General features: G+C 46.4%; 1 protein-coding gene across 1 annotated transcript in view; it reads left to right on the top strand.

The window, feature by feature from the left end:
* The first annotated feature begins 5,415 nt into the window (after positions 1–5,415).
* The window catches only part of LOC142814557 (uncharacterized), an 82,760-nt gene continuing 71,873 nt past the window's right edge, over positions 5,416–16,302 (top strand). The window contains exon 1 of the mRNA XM_075893435.1: positions 5,416–5,983. Within this exon, the coding sequence (XP_075749550.1) occupies positions 5,935–5,983 (49 nt within the window). The 5' untranslated portion in view covers positions 5,416–5,934. The remainder of the gene's footprint in view (positions 5,984–16,302) is intronic.

Genomic DNA, 16,302 nt, shown 5'->3' with positions numbered 1-16,302 from the left:
GCCATGGTTGAGGCATCATCATCATCATCATCGTGATGATCATCATCATCGTCATCAATATTATCATTATCATCATGATCATAAACGTCATCATTATGCCGCGAGGCACTCTGGCCGATTCCCCACAGGGGCTATATGCGCCACAGGAGAAGAGGAACAAAAATGAGAACGAGTTTGACACAGACAACTCGGAAGAAATATTTGTCAAGATGTGTGCCATCGAGTTGCGGACTCGACCACAAAGGGCCCGACAGCGTCTGTCTCCAGACGTGCTCAGACGTGGTCTATCCTAGGGACAGGGCACTCGCATCATTCGAGCAGCTTATCCGGGCAGCTGCACCTATGGGGAGAGCAGACTTGGCCTTCCTGATTGCTTGGCAGGCTCCTGCTTCCACTCGCCAGCCACGAGACGTGCCGAAGTATCAGTCGCCAGCCTCCACGCTGTGTACGTAGAAAGGGAGGTCACCAGCCTGCTGTGTGACGGCGCTTTCTGTGACCTCAGCGCTGACTCGCCTGCTCAACCGCTCCAAAACTGGCCCAGCCGCCAAACCGTTCACACCCCAGCGACGAGCTCGCCGCCAAACCCGATTAGCGCATCGCAACTACCCGTGACTCATCCTTCCTATTCAACTACCCGTGGTACCTTGTTTAATTAGCGCATTTTCGGTCTCAGTTTGTCATTTGAACGCGTTCTTAACGAGACTGTGTTCCATTTCGTTTACTTGTCCCCTGTCATCTTTTCCCCTTTGTCGTAAAGTCACTTTTGAGTGTGTGTGTGTGTTTCGAAAATGGCTCCTTCTTTTCCTGCCTTGAGATGCTGCCTCAAAGAAAATAAACAACACCAAGACCTGCATAATAAGCCTTAATTGCGTTCACCAATACCGCCCTTGCCTTTCACTAATAGGGCGTAATAGGACAGGTAGTAATCCCGGATTCGAGCTACGGGATTCAAAGTGCTAACTAGAAGAATAGGAATGGGATGGAGCACATACGGTAAGCATTCTCAAGTCATAAATGATAGATTGCCACTATCCCTCAATAGGAACGTACATAACAATATAACAGCAGCATCTTACCTGCCCTGATGAGACGAAATAGAAAACTTCGTTGTGACATGAAAGCAAAAATATCATTCGCTTTCACCATCAGAAACCACGATAAGATTACCAGGTAAACAGTACTAGGGCAGAGTAGATAATTTTTTGTCATCTGCTGTTCTTAACATTCGCCTAAATAGAAGCGTAGTCGAGGGAATTCTCTCACCCATGTACAGAAAGCAATATGAATGAAGCAACTTCAACGAGAAATAGTAATCTTCGTTTTTGTTCTACATTAAATTTGTTATCACGGTTTTTTTTGTTTATTTGTTGAATTGACTTGCTAAACAACTCGACTCTTGACCAATTGTGGTCAGTATGAACCATTCCTAAAGACTATCCAACGAAAAAAAAAACCAAGGAAAACAGGCAAAAGACAAACTTCATTATTACAGCCACCACCACCACCATCATCAACATCATCGTCGGCCATGCTACACGCCTGCAGTGGGCAGAGAATAAATAACCGAAACTGAATTTTCAAAAATGTTTCTCCCTGGGGGACCGAAGAAGTGGGCTGAGTTGGGGACGCGAAGACATCACTGCCGCCGCGAGTCAACAGGAAAAGCGGGCGTAAGCGTGCAGAGCCGCCGTTTATCGAGTATTACAGTGCCCGCCACTGTCGGTCGATGGTCGAGGTCCTATTTCGGACTGAATTTCGGGCGTCACTCATCCATTGCAGCCGAGGTCTTCGTCGCCTGCTCTCCACTGGGATGTAGCAGTAGCAGCAGCAACAGAAGTGGCAGCCCGTCTATGCTCTACCCGACTGCAAGATGCCTTCACTCAGAATGGACTGATAAGAAAGGGCTTCGCATTGGCCTGATGCCGATCGATGACAGAATCTGGGGAGCCAGAGCTCCCCTTTGCCGTGTGTATCTTTTTTTTAGTGATCTCTTTTTTCGAATTTTTTCCTGCGCGCTAACCTTCACGTGTGTGACTGGAAGTCTTTTGCAACTCGTTGCTGACTCGGAGCAGTAGCGGGATGTGGCTCACAAACGAAAATGGCGAGGAAGTCGGCCATAGATGTCACGGAGTTTCAGACCTGCTGTCCCTCCGTCTGAGGATCTCGCCCACGCTGCCAAGCTCCCATTTTTTGTCTCCTGCTTGGCAAACCTGGAAGCCTGTTATCTTCCTGGTGTCTGGTTTCGCCATGCCCCTGTGATGGCGTCGGCTTCACTGGCGTCTATTGTTGTCATGCCCTTTTATGTATTTTAGCAAGATCAAATAGTTAGGGTCGCGTTTCCCTTTTCGTTCTTTATACGGGGCTGCAAAAGTGTCAAGGCAGTAGCTTCGTCGAGCTTGTCAGAAGGTCTGATATTTCACTCAGCTTGTCGGAACTGAGCCGAAGACGATACACAATTCTCGACGGGGAAGTTTACCGAATAAACACCGAAAGTTCTTGAGTGAAAAGTTATCGCGTTAAACTTTCGTTGTGGTTACTTGGAACCATATGAGATGTGTCACAAAGACGTGTCTCAAATAGGAATGTTTGAAGAAATAAGAAAGAAGTGAATGATAACGACATTTGTCATATATAATGACGGAACGGGGTCAATTGGCAGTCTCTGAGAAGTCTCGTGGAGGTGGCGTGAATCGCAGCTAAGTTCGATGGTGTCCTAGAATAGGACCCTGTCCAATCCTGTCTAACGTTAATTTTAGTGTACAATTATCTGCCATAAGTATTTTATTGATTATTTCACTTCTGATGCTTCTTTTATTTTCGCCTTCGTTGTCCTGAACGTGACACGAAACGCTAATCGTTTTGAAGGTACCTCGACTATTTTCCGCTCGAAGCTTGAACAGCAAGGTTCCAAAAGAAAAAGAAAGAAGTAGAAGAGGCGTTGTCTTTTTAAAGGACAGGTGTGTGGTTTATGACAGGGTGGTCTCAAAAAAAATCTGCGTCGGTACGAATGTTGCCGTTGACTACAATTCACGATTAACAGAAAAACATTGTTTCTTGCGGGCATAACGCCTTGTGGGGTGAGACACTTTTAATAAGCGACAGACAAAAAGTTGCTATTTCAAATTTAGGAAAAAAATCACGCCACTGGAATTTAAACAAGGTGACACCATTTGAGCGGACGAAATGATTTACCGCGCGTCAGCGTAGGAAAATGCTGCTTTCGAAGGTTACGTATTCGTCGTCGAATAGAACGAGTAAAGAGCAGAACGCAGGTAACGTGAAAACCGGTCTAAATCGGGCGCTGATGTCAGACCTGCGTTTTGTGGCAACGATAACTCGCTTTAGGCGAACTACTTCCAGTCTTGCGAGACTGCGTCATGAAACAAGCGCGAGCATTCCATCTCTTTTCTTGCGACTTAGTATTGATCACTTGGATTATGAGTAAAAAAGTATTAGTCTTACTATATGTGGCGAATAATAAGGGTTTGGGAAAGTTGCATCGGCATTCAAAAAGAAACAAATAAGATAGGGAATGAGCACCGTCAGCTGTTATGGCACCACCACCTCCACAACCCGCTGTGTTGACAAATGTCGGAGATCTAAGCCGACTATATACGAATTGCACGTGAAGCTACGTGTAACCGCATTGCACATGTAACGTAATCGCCAGTAACGTAGGCAGACAGAATTTAGAAAGCAGGTGGGGGAGGTGGTGCTGTCAACCATACATTACGTATGTCCGGGAGTACGTTTGTACGTGTGTGTGTGCATGCCAATCTAGAACATTTTGAAGGGGAATGAGGCGTTAGAGCCCTGCAAGGCACTTCAGCAGTGAACCCATCCAATATTCTGCGGCAATCTTGAGATGAAGATTTGAGATAAAGTCACCGCATAGTACAATCATGCGTGAGTGATGTTCACTCGCTTTTCAGTGCGGCAGCCATGCCGCTTGATCGCCGTGCGTTGCAGGCAGTCACCACCATGCATCCAGTGTTTGTTGATCTACTCAAAACATCATGAGCAGCAGCATCGATGCCGAGGAGAAACACCAGAGGTCACCATGTCTCGTATTACATTTTCACGAAGCGGTTGTCATAATGACCTTTAAGTTTTCATTTGGCTGTTGCGTAAGAATGGTTGCGAGAGATGGTTCATTGTTTGCTGAGCTGTTCAATGTGCGTCGTCCCTCTCAACATGTTGACTAGTGAGCTCGGATACCCATGCCATGAATACCAGCATCATTATCAGCGAGTGGCTGATGCGGAACTCGTGTGACTAGCAGCGGTGTTGAATCGACATGCACTCTCAGATGAAGTGGTAGCCCTCGATCTCTAGCTCTTATCGTTCTTCTCGTACTCCATTCCATTTTATCCAGTGTAGGGCAGAAAACCAGACGTGCGTCTGGTTCAACTCCCTTTCTTTTTCTTCGTCTTCCTTTTTGTTTCTCTTTGTTCCATGGCTGTTTCCAGTGTTCGCGTTAACCAACCGTGCGCTATTACCGCAGTTCAGGGATGTTCACAATCCCGCTGTGTTCTCGTGATTACCCACGAAACAGCGCTAAGCGCGAATGAGCCTCGCTCTCTGAATCTGGAAGTGGCTTCCAGAACGAATGACAAAAGGCCGTATGTGGACCACAGAATAACCAAGGTGACCACCTCGCTAAAGGGCTCGTAATGCTAATGCATCGGCGTCCGTGTGCCAAATTCGGTCATCAAATTGCCCTCAGCAGACAACCTCGATGTCGTCTCTTTCGTGTCCAGCTGGCAGAAGCAGAAGCTACAGCCGCAGGATTCCGGAGCAGATGTAAGGAAAACACTTTTCTGTGTTGAGGCTATTGTGGCCCCATGGTCAGCCGCCACAACAACCCTTTTGGTCTCTCGCATTTTACTTACAGGACGGTTTACCATGGCTTTTCTACATATTTACCTGGAGAATACTGAATAACTGTGCCAGGATGCTTTCACACGCAGACGGAACTCACGAAGGTTACCGTCGCGCCGCGTTGCGAAGGGGACAAAGTCTGCTGTGCGGGAACGCGATTCTGGCAGGTCATGGAAAGGTACCCGTGGAAGGTGACGTCCTCGCGAGCGGCTGGAAACAGTGTGAACAGCAAGAAGACGTGCATCGGACTTTTCTGTTGCCTAACTGCTGCCAATGGCGTACGTGTGCATGCGTGAGCTCGTCGAGAGCTGTGCACCGGGCACATACCAGCCAGTCGGTCGTCCGAATTTCTTTTCCTCCGAAGCAGTGTGTGGAGCGACGGTGGGCGTCCTGCAGTGAACGGTGGAGCGAGAAGGGTGGAGGGGAGCCTCTTTCTTTTTGCCAGTCCCACGGAAATGGGTCACATTCGCTTGGTGGCGCATGCGCGCTCGTTGCCCCCTTGCTCCGTCTGGCCCACAGAGTCGTCTCACGGGGCTGCAGGGGGACACGGCCGAGAAGGCAGCACTGAAAAGTTGCAACGCGCCCGGGCGAAAGCGAACGACGCCGTCATCTGGTCGGTGGTGGTTGGCGTTGGTTCCGCGCAAAGCAGCTTTCCTGGACGGCTGCCGGCGACGCCGCCGTCAGGTTGCCTCTCACCTGCGCGCACCTCCTCCGCCGCTGTGCGGCCTCCGCTCTCCGTTTTGCGAGTTTTGCCTTCGTTTTTTCTTTTTTGTGCCGTTGTGAATTGCTCTCTCCCTGAGTGCGTGCGTGCGTGTGTGTGTCTGTGAGTGGCGGCAGAAGGAGAGGCGTAGGACGAAGAGATGGAGAGTGCGATGCTCTGACACTCAAGCAGGCGACTGCCGCGATCTCGCCGAGCCACCTGTAGCCAGCGAGAGTGCGTTGTTTGGCCGGCCAAGAGGACAAGCCGCCAGTCGGTCGGCAATAGCAGGGTCCCATCTCAGGCAAAGGAGTGCGTTTTGTGCTGGATAGCTGCCGTGCTCCGGTGCTCTCGGGATGAATGTCTGGATAACCCTGCTCGCCCTGATCGTCACCTTACAGACGGGTGAGTAGCAGTCTATGTCGTTGACCGCCACAGGTCTCTGTGCTGGCCTCCGCGCCCGGGCGTGTTGGAGGTGGACGCACGTGTACACGAAATGCCTTAGGACCATATGGCGAACCCCTCACCACCGCAAGCGTTTCCCTCGCATGGGCGAGGCGTCGGTCCAACGAGGAGGTTTCCGAATCTGTGTCGGCGGCTATGTTTTTGTTTGGCTTTTGGCTTCGTTCGGGACTGTCTGGATTTTTCCTGAGCTGGCTGGCTGGCTGGCCCTGTGGGGGGCCTCCGAACGTTCTACTTTTGAGCTGCTTCCGAGATGATGTCATTTCCAGAAAGGAAAACTTTCAGCGCATTGGTCTTCGTACGCGCTGCTTCTTTTTTTCTTTTTTTTCTTATTATGACCCGTTACGTGGGCGTAAACTCTCTATGTGCTTACCGGTCGTTGCCTAATGTGAGAGCCATTTATCAACGTTAATGCTTTTGAGGGAATCTGGAAGGGGCGCAAGCATTATCACTTCTTTGTGGTCCAGTTCTTTTCCACGAGTAGCGAAGGCAGTGAACGAACCCTGTAGCAATTAAGAGGATCAGCGCTTGGCGCTATAGTGATGGTGAAGTAGGGCCTTTTTTCAAGATCGATACAAAAGGCATGATATGCTCTGACACTTTCTGATTGTTATAAAATTGCGCCTTATGCGAATTTTCAGCCACGGATAGCGCGTGCTTCCGTTTAATATTTGCAAGCGTTTACATGAGCAAAGGATTTCGCCCGTTTTTGTGTTCCATATTTTATCAGTGTTACCGCCTTGGCAAGATTTCCTCAATAATGTACCGTGTTAGACAGTTCAAACACTTTTGCCTTTCATACGAGGTTTATTGCAATACTAACATTCCAGGCTACTCCTTTACAGCTGCTTTAAGTGCACCTCAGTGTCAGCGTGTGCATGGTTGCGTGACAAGTTTAACTGCGTTCTTAAGGTTCAGGCTTTGTGCCCAATAAAATATACCGCAGTATGGCATTGCTAGGAGGCAAGATTTACCATATGAGAACTCAATTAAACAGAAAAATAGTAAAATGAAGAATCCAACGCAACAGAAAGAGATGAATGCCAAACCGAAAATAACGTGCCATTGTTGCTTCACGGTATACAGTCAGCCTTTGACCTGTCGACTCTTTAAGTGCAACGTGCCAGGGAAATGTGGTGCCTCTTATGTCCAAGCCAGCGTGCGCTAGTACCACGTGGTACTCTTACTTCCTCTAGTGCTGCCGTCGCCGCCTCCAAGGACTCGGGAACTCGGTTCGCCTTGGGGGATTCCCCTGAATCGACGAGTTACAAACCATCGCGTGATATCGACCTACAAAGCTAATGTAGTACATAGATCGCCGAAGCGTCCGGTCTAGTTTCACTGTTGTCGATTATGAACTAAGAATAGATACAAGTTCTGGCCCCAGAACTGCGACGAGCCTACCATTCATAAGCGCAAGAGGGTCGTTGCAGGTGCTTCCTGTTGTAAGCATAAGTACTACTTTCACCGCTTTGTAAATAGTACGCACAATAATAATTAAGGATGCGTCGTCCAAGTTCAAAATTTTCGTCTCTCCGAGCAGTGACGTAGGAATATGTGCTGAAATGCGCCAGAAATTTTAAGTTTTTCAATCGATAACTGCCGAAACGAACATTCAATTCAATTCAATTCAATTCAATTTTATTTCATCCCAAGGATGAGGGCAGGCTCGGGAGAAAAGTGACGTTTTGTCACTTGAGGAGAACCCGAGCCTCCCTAATACATGGCAAGCAACGTGGACATGGGTAAAGAAACATAAGCCATGAACATATAGGCAACGAACATAGGCCATGAGATGTTTGGCGCAGTACAAGTCGGAAGATGCACGTACAGTAATGCTATGTACAGAGACTAATATGCGTAAGTAGTTTCTTTCGGCACAAATTCCGAAGTATCATGCAAAATATGACGGAATACAAAATACTATGTATATGACAACAATGCTATGCATAGAAATTTGTCTGTGCGTGAAAAACACCCTTTTGAAACACAAGGGAAGTGTTTAACGCCAAAGAAATGAGCAAATACAATTAGATTGGGCGTCTCTACAACCTTTTTCTGGGTTGGAGTGTGATGGCTGTCGGTTGAACATGCATTTATTTTTTACCGCAAGCTGCAACCGACGATAGTTGAGTGCCGTGTTTTGTGCGACAACGTTCATCAGTCCAGCGACAACGTTCATCTGCCAGCTTCTTTTTTTGAACACTCTGGTAGGCTGTTTCCGGCACACGGGCACGGCTCTAGTAGAGTAGCGGTCAATCTGACGAGCTCCGTCCAGCGCTGGTCACGCCCGGTCGCTAGCTGCTCGCTTCTTGATGCCTCGGCGAGCCTTGACGAACCCGGCGTGGTGTCCTTGAACGACCGACCGAAGCGGCAGCTCCTGTCCGTTCCGCGTGGCAAAGGTGCCGTTACAACTTAGCTATATGTAATGATGAAAAAAACACAGAAAGATGGGTGAGAGAGGTATGCCTGATCGCCGGTTCAGAAACGCCAAGGTTACCAAAACCAGCGCTACCTGTTTGTGCGGTGCACATCTTCATCGATGCCGGCCAGCCCCTCACTGTCCACTACGCTCCGGTGGCTGTTTTTCCAGGTGGAGTTGGCTAAGAAGCGGAATTTTCGCGCCTGTTCTTCTTGCTATTTTACTTCTTGGGTCACGCTTACTGTACGATGCCTTGATAACGGTTCTTGCGTGGGGAAGGGGTAGTGGCGGTGGAAAGGATCTACATGCATGTCAAGAAGGCTTCGTCCTGTTCTCTATTTTGATTTTTTCTTTAGATTCTCGTATTTGCCTTTCTCTCTTGGTTTACGCGTGGCCCCGCAAGGGCTGCTCGTGCCAGCCGTCTAATGACTTCACCGGCCTTTTCAAACTGATGTGTGGCCCCTCTTGCGACAACAGGTAATTTTCGGGCCGGTGTGGTTGCGTAGCCACGTATGGGAAGCAGCCCTGCTAGCTACGCCTGTTCTTTTTTTTTTTTCAACACTTACGGAACGTGTTTTTCTACTGCGTCATATGGGTTGTTTTACCCTAATAAATCTACAATGAGGGAATAGCCAGGGGTCTACACTTCAAAGTTTACACTACAAGGAAGGAAGGGTTAGGTGTCGGTATGTTAAACCTATATTGTAGGAAACTTCACGAACGCTGATTTTGCCACATTGAAATATGAGCTCTTGGCGCAAAGACAGAGAGAGGGAGAGAAAGAGAGACGTCTGTTGCAAACAAGCCAAAAGTGAAGGTCAGTCAAATGTTCGTACAAGACTTTTGAATCTCTGAAACTAATCTAAAGAATAGTCGAACATTTTATCCATGTTCCTTTACGCTGTGTTTGAAACCATCCTCCTTGTTCTGCGTACTGTGCGACATGAGTACACCTTAAAGAGCCCCGGTTGTGTAGAACTATTTGAATGCCTCAACAACGGTGAATCCCGTATATCCTGAGCATGTTTGAGACATTAAAGCCTTAATAACCCCATCTCCGCCATTCTTATTGTAAGACGCCAGATGTCACTTGCGACCTTGTACACGCTGCGGAGTGATTACCATTTGCCTGATGCCCTTAAAGAAGCACAAAAGCTGTAGTGGGAAACAGATGTGCGAGGTGCGATACGTCGACGTTACAGAGACACTCCTACGACGTCACAGAAGATTCATTGAGCGGGACTTTTGAAATCGTCTAAAACGCGTTCATTACTGCATCGTCGAATAACGGTTCCACGTCTCGTAGCTTCGGGCCAAATGTGGGTCAATCGAAAGCGACCTTCGTCGTTAAGCCTCCACGTACTAGACAAAAAAATATTGCATGAGCGTCTATATAAGTCGCCCCGATGATGCAGTATGACCGCAACTGCCTCGAAGCCACAGATTTATTACGTTTCATTGTTCAACAGATGCCAATTATACTTCAGCTATGGCATCAAGCCAAATCTCCGGTGTCCTTTAATGACACCTGTTCAGGAAGAAGTGGTGGCACAGATCTGAGCGGTGTCTTTACCTCTGATTGTTTCGGGACCGGAAGCTATAGAGTAAACCGCAAAGCAATAAACTGTTGTTGAAACGAGGTTTGTCAGCTTAGGAAAGAGAATTTAGACAATAAATTCGAGAGAACCCCGACGTTGTGAAATTGTTTGCCAGAAGCAGAAGCGTGGCGCCAGCTCTAGCGATCATTTTTCTCCTCAGCGCCGCGCAATTGGTTTGGAACGCCGCTCGCCGATCCGTTTGTCCCGACTGCGCACTTTGTACATCAATCACGTGGTTTCCGGAGAACACGATTCGACAATAGCTTACGGCTTACTATATAGACGACATTTCGGGCTTTCCACGCGCACGTCAATCTACGAACAACTCTAAACGGGGGATAAATTTTGAAGACCAAATAATGAAGAAACCAGTATACATCCGGTGAAGTTAATAAAAGTTTGGCTTGGTATAAACGACGTCATGTTTGAAAAAGCAGGGTACAGTGTTAATATGCAGTGGTGTGCCTTGGTTATCGAGGATAAAGTGAAGAGCGAGGAAGCGAGAAAGAGCACTTCGGTATTTCGTGCAAGCGGGCATGCACGCTATAGCAGACCGGTGTTGCAATTCCAGGTCTCCTACTGACATAGAGTTTCATACTATACAAACCAGAATGAAGTCTCGCGTTATCATTCATAAAAGTTTCTTGAGTGATGCCTCAAACACTACGGAAAATATCGGAAGCATAAGATCTACATCATGCTTCGGATGGAATTTGTTTTCTTTTAAATTCGTGGCGATTGTTCACTGAGCTTTTAAACAAAGTGATACGAAGGTATTTCCAATTTGAAAACGGTCGCTGTAAGGGCAAAGTACAACATCCTTGCTATGTTATGAAAGAATGGTTGTACTGTGCTTCAGCAGATGAAATGTACTGCTTGGTTTGATTCTTTCCGTATTTCTTTCGGTGCTTTTTTGTCACACAATGACTGGCACGGAGGCTGAAAGCACGCACAACCATGGGGCAAGGCTATGTTCTTACTTATTATCTCAAAATGAGGCTAAGCAAGAGGCAATCACTGAAAACGGCGGCTTTTGACACATCTTACTATTCCTGCATTGGTCTTCCTGCTAGGGATCAAAGCACAAGAACTTAAGACTAGACTCTCTCTTCTTAGGCGGTTTTCAAGAGCCATTATTCAAGGGTTTTTTCGAGAGCCATGCGGTGTCCATGCGTCACGTTGGAAGCCGCGCAGACGGCCATTTCTAAGCCACCGATACTATTTCCTTGGAGGAGGCCTCGTGGCTAAAAACAGTTTTAATTTTCTACTCGAGCGAGCCTGCCAGGAGGTAATTACTGGCGACCTTTATTCGAAGCTACTGTCTCTTCCCTCTCGTCAGCGACCAGTTTTCATTTCGCTACCCGGGCTCGCTCCAGTGCTAGACTGTATCGGAAAGTAGACATATAGACTAAATTGAATACTGCAAAACACAAGTACTGACGAAAACGAAGGCTGGTGCTGCGACGTAATTCGTTTTTTAACGCCGTAATCTGTGGCTAAATGAAGTTCTGAAATGGATATCATTAACGCCTTTTGTCCGGTCGTCGAAGGTTCGTGGTATATGGAACATCCTTCGAGAAGGGCCGTCCACCAGGCTCTCAAGGCACCATGCGTCGCTACGCAACGACGCGCCACTTAAAGGACAATGCTGGTGCCATTAGCGGTGCCAGCTGCTTGCAGGCAGGGTAAGCCCGGCATACGTTGCAACCGACTGCCCTGCCTTACATAATCTGATACGTGAATAGCTTGCGTGTCTTGGTGAGAAGTAATCGGCATCGTCGAGTTCTCTTCCAGACTCCAGTAGTGTTGAGCTTGTGTGTTCGACATAAATGTAGACGGTTGCGGCACCAACGCGACTGTGGTGCGTATGAATGTTGTGTTTTTGAGTCTGCTATTGTAGTTGCAAATCATTCACTGTATGACGACATTTCTCAATATTCTTTAGCATTGGAAGAATAGAAATTTTAAAATTCCAATTCTGCATTTGTTTTGGCTTCCTTGACGACACCTTGAAGGCCGTGTTACTTCACAGACCGCATGACTGTCGACTGAGTAGGCGCCAATAGCAGTTCTCATGGTCGAGATATCATTTTATATTGAATAATTTACTGGGAGAGTGATATTCGCAGGATTGAGGTTCTTTCGCTCTTGAGTCACGTTGTCATGAACGAAGTAGGAAATATACTATACAGTGCATGACGGCCACCGACTAAGAAGTACGTCTAGATACGCTGACTCTGAGCTAGTAAATTACCTAGGCACTACGCTGTCGGGCTAGTTGGTGCATAGCTTAACTTGAAATGGTGGCACAAATGTCTATAGCCAGGAGCGAAAACGACACGTAAGACGCGGAAAAGCGCACAAGTGCACTTTTTCGCGTCTTAAGTGTCTTCTTCGCTCTTCTCTGAACATTTGCGCCACCAATTCCATTTCAGCCTCTGTTCTCCTTTTATACCCCAACTCATTGCTCCTTGTTTAGGGCAGCCAAGTACACAGCATGCTTCTTTTCTCTGCCCTCACTTATTCGGGTAGGGCGTTTCTACAATGACGTATACGGGCTGAACTTCTCATTTTTTTCTCCCTACAGTTGGGGCAATGCCAGCCCTGTCACAACCAATCAATCAATCAATCAATCAATCAATCAATCAATCAATCAATCAATCAATCAATCAATCAATTAATTGGCTGATATAGCTACGTTGCTGTGCTGGCATAGCTTTTTTTTTCAAAGCCTGTTTGCTTCAGAGACATGGCACGAGAGACGTAGCTATCATTTGCGCAATGCGTAAATTGTCTACAAGATTGAAGAGCACTGAACGAGCGAATTATTAAGCAGCTGGCTTCGTCTCTGCAATTGGCTCAGCCGAATGGCATCTAAAGTATGTAGGGCATATATCCGAAGCCAGCCGGAATCGCCTCGAATGATGTTAACGTGAGTGTGTGAAGTGATCGTTGCACACGTAAGCGGTGTTGTGCAAGTGGCTCGAGCGCACTATTCTTCAACTGGATACACACCACGAATTAGGAAGGTTAAACGAAAATGCATAAATGTCTCAAAAACGATAGATTAATTTTGCATTAGAATATATGCGAGAAATATTCGATTCCACTGGCGATTGGGTTTCGTCATTTGAATTCGCTTCGAAGATAAAACTTTGATAATCGAACATCTCTAATTAAATAGTATGTCATCGATTAAGGGGCTCTTTGCATTACATGTTTCGATCTTGCACATATATTGATCCAGAGTCTCCCCTTAGGGTCTGCCCTATAATAAACTTACAGGAAGAAGCACCAAGCAATGAGGAAGGAAGGGTGTTTCAGCTCAACTAACTTGAAATCTGAGGAGGGGTGATGCATACAGTGCGTGCCGGTGATCCACAAACTATTCACTCTTTAATGCTTTAATCGCCATCGGATCACCAAAGCGCCACCAATTTGCAGGTATTTTTCAAGAAGCGGTTTCAAGCACATGCCTCTAGAGTAGAGATCTAGGTTCTGTCTCTGCTTTTAGATAAGAAAGTTGAGCCCATCGGTAATGCGCCTAAAATCGGTTTTCTGCGCCTACAAAGTTACGTCAGATCTGCTCGTTAATGACTAAACAGAAGAAGGCAAAATGCACAAAAAAGCATGCGAACGTGTTCATTAGGTGTGTATTTGCGGTTGTATATCTGATTCCTTTGTCGTGTGGGAGGGTGTACATAGGGCAGACGGGGCGTTGCCTCAACGAACGCTTGCGTGAGCACAGTCTGGCCGTAAAAGGAAAAAATGGCGGTCATTTAGATTTCCACTGTAGGACATGCGGTTGCTCCCCCCGTTTCGAGAGTGCGTCAGTCATGGCTAAGGCGCGTGAAAAGACCGAAAGAGAGATAATTGAAGCGTACTTTATCAGGCAATATGATGACAAGTGCATAAGCATGCCTTCCATTTCACTTTCGGACAGGGAAATGGTCTTCCTGCAAGGTCATGTGTAATGTTGTGGCTAACGCATTGCATTGTGTTCTCTTCCATTCATCTTTCTTTGTGTTGTTTATTAGTGTTCTTGTTTTCTTTACCATGTGACGCTACGGAATGTTTTGTTAGATTTTATGTTAGTATAGTTTTTGACTCTCTCGGCGTACTGCTTCTTCTGGTTTCTCATTTGGGGCTGCTTGGAGTGAATATGAAAATGTTAATTTATTGTTTTATTTGGTGCTAAGCGCTATTTTTAGGGTTTTAAAACGAAAATCTCTAGAACATGTTTTCATTTTTTCATGCTTTAGTTGATGCTTGGTGCAATGAATAATAAAAGATAAAAGATGAGCGCACACCTTGGGAGTAAGCAGTTCAGATCGTGGTGGGTATCACTTTTGTATTTTGCCATTTTTCACGTTTGTCATTGTGGTGACAGTCAATTTTGATTTGATTTGGTCGGCTTTGTTTGCGGCGTCTTTGGTTTTGTGCGCATCGTGGAAGCGCAGCGTAACATGTATATATTGGCTTCAAAAAACGACAATAAACAGTTGGTAGTCTGCACTCTTTCCTGTCTCTCTTGTTTTTTCTTCAAGTTTGTGCAGCAATTCAACTTTTCAACCATCGGTAATTTTCGTTAGCATCCGGACACCCCTGCTAAGTCTAACATAATCTTTTAGGCAGAAACGATGAACCTCATACTTGTAATATGCATAGTATAGACCGGGGGTGAGTGACGGGAATTATCGAATATTTTGTGCCACAGGCCCGTTTACGGTGGACCGTGAAGACGACATGACACGCCAAAAAGCCAATATCCTGCAATACTTCACCTCTACAGGAAGGTGAAACACGAGTGCTCACGCTGGTCATTATTTTCTTTCCTCAGTCCTCTGTCACCTACGCATCCGCACTTTAGCGTTTTGTGCTCAATATGAACGCAAAGCGACTCGCCCACATCGATATTGTTATTCAAAATTATACCTTTATTATGGCCAGGGACATTTCAATGTGTCTGGGCATAATAGTCACACAGTTTCTGCTGATCCTTTGTGAATATAATACCGAGATCTCTCGCATTGTCCCTGCATGCATTACCCACAAATTAGCCCATACGTTACAGATATATAGTTTAAATGTCAACAATTTCAATCAGAAATTGAATATTTTTTTTGATACTTTACGTCGCAAAACTATGATATGGATATGACAGACACCGCAGTGAAGGGCTCCAGAAATCTCTACCGCCTGTTATCTCAATATGTACCCACGTCTAAGCACACATTCCTTTAGCAATTTCGCCTCCATTGAAGTGCGACCGCTGTGGCTGGGACTCCACGACGTCACCTTCGGGTCATTATAGTCACGCACCATAGCCAATAGCCACAGTGAATGCACTCTTTGACATTTAAAAGATTTTACAACGCCTTTCATCAGGCGCTGGATGTCTTAGTCAAATAGACGCGTGAGAAGGCTTTCATGGAACGAAAAGGGGTGCGAGCTTCCTGTTCCTGGTAGTTACTTTCGGTTGACGGAGGAGAGAGGGAGGGAGGGAGAACTAGGAGGGGGTGAGTGAAAAGGAGGTGGAAGAGAGGAGTCAGTTACGGTACAGGCACGACATTGAATTTGCGCCAACGGACAACCTACACACGTGGCTACGCCGGCTGAATTCGCAAGTACCAAGGCGAACCTCTGCTCTGAAGTTGCGCTGACGGTCCAGTGTTCGTAAACGGTTGGAAACGTTGTGTTAGATTACGCAATAGTGCTTAAGAGCAAGCGGCACATTAAAAAAACCATTCACAATCACACGTACACCATAATGATAGTGTAAATAGTCTGTTTTGTTTTGTTTTGTGTTCAACCCTTGCTTTCTGATTTTTCAGAGCTTGGTTTACACTATACCGGACGTAGAAGGAAGCGCCCTAGCTTAGGCGTATAGCCACATATTTACAAACAAATAAAAAATAGGTAATGGTCCCAAGAAAAAGTGTGAGAAAATGCCGGAAAGCAGTGTGTGGACGTGATTCACTGATTAGCGTCTTCTATTTACCTCTCATCACAGTGAGCTTTTTTGCCAGCACCTTTATTAATGGCTGCATGTCAACCGTTCTTCGAATTTTTAGTGTGCTTCAAATCTAAACTTGTATGCAGGCTGCTATTTTCCTGCCTCAAAAATTTGGAAGCATTATCACTGATTGCACTTAGCTGCTCATCTTGACGTCTTTCTCATTGAATTTTGCCTTCGCGTTATTCAGATAGTATCATTTGTCCTGCGTGCCTTATTTGCGCAA

Source organism: Rhipicephalus microplus, chromosome 4 (assembly GCF_043290135.1).
Source record: "Rhipicephalus microplus isolate Deutch F79 chromosome 4, USDA_Rmic, whole genome shotgun sequence".
Taxonomy (NCBI): domain Eukaryota; kingdom Metazoa; phylum Arthropoda; class Arachnida; order Ixodida; family Ixodidae; genus Rhipicephalus; species Rhipicephalus microplus.
Note: the sequence above shows the minus strand (reverse complement) of the source record. Positions and strands in the feature narration are given on the sequence as shown.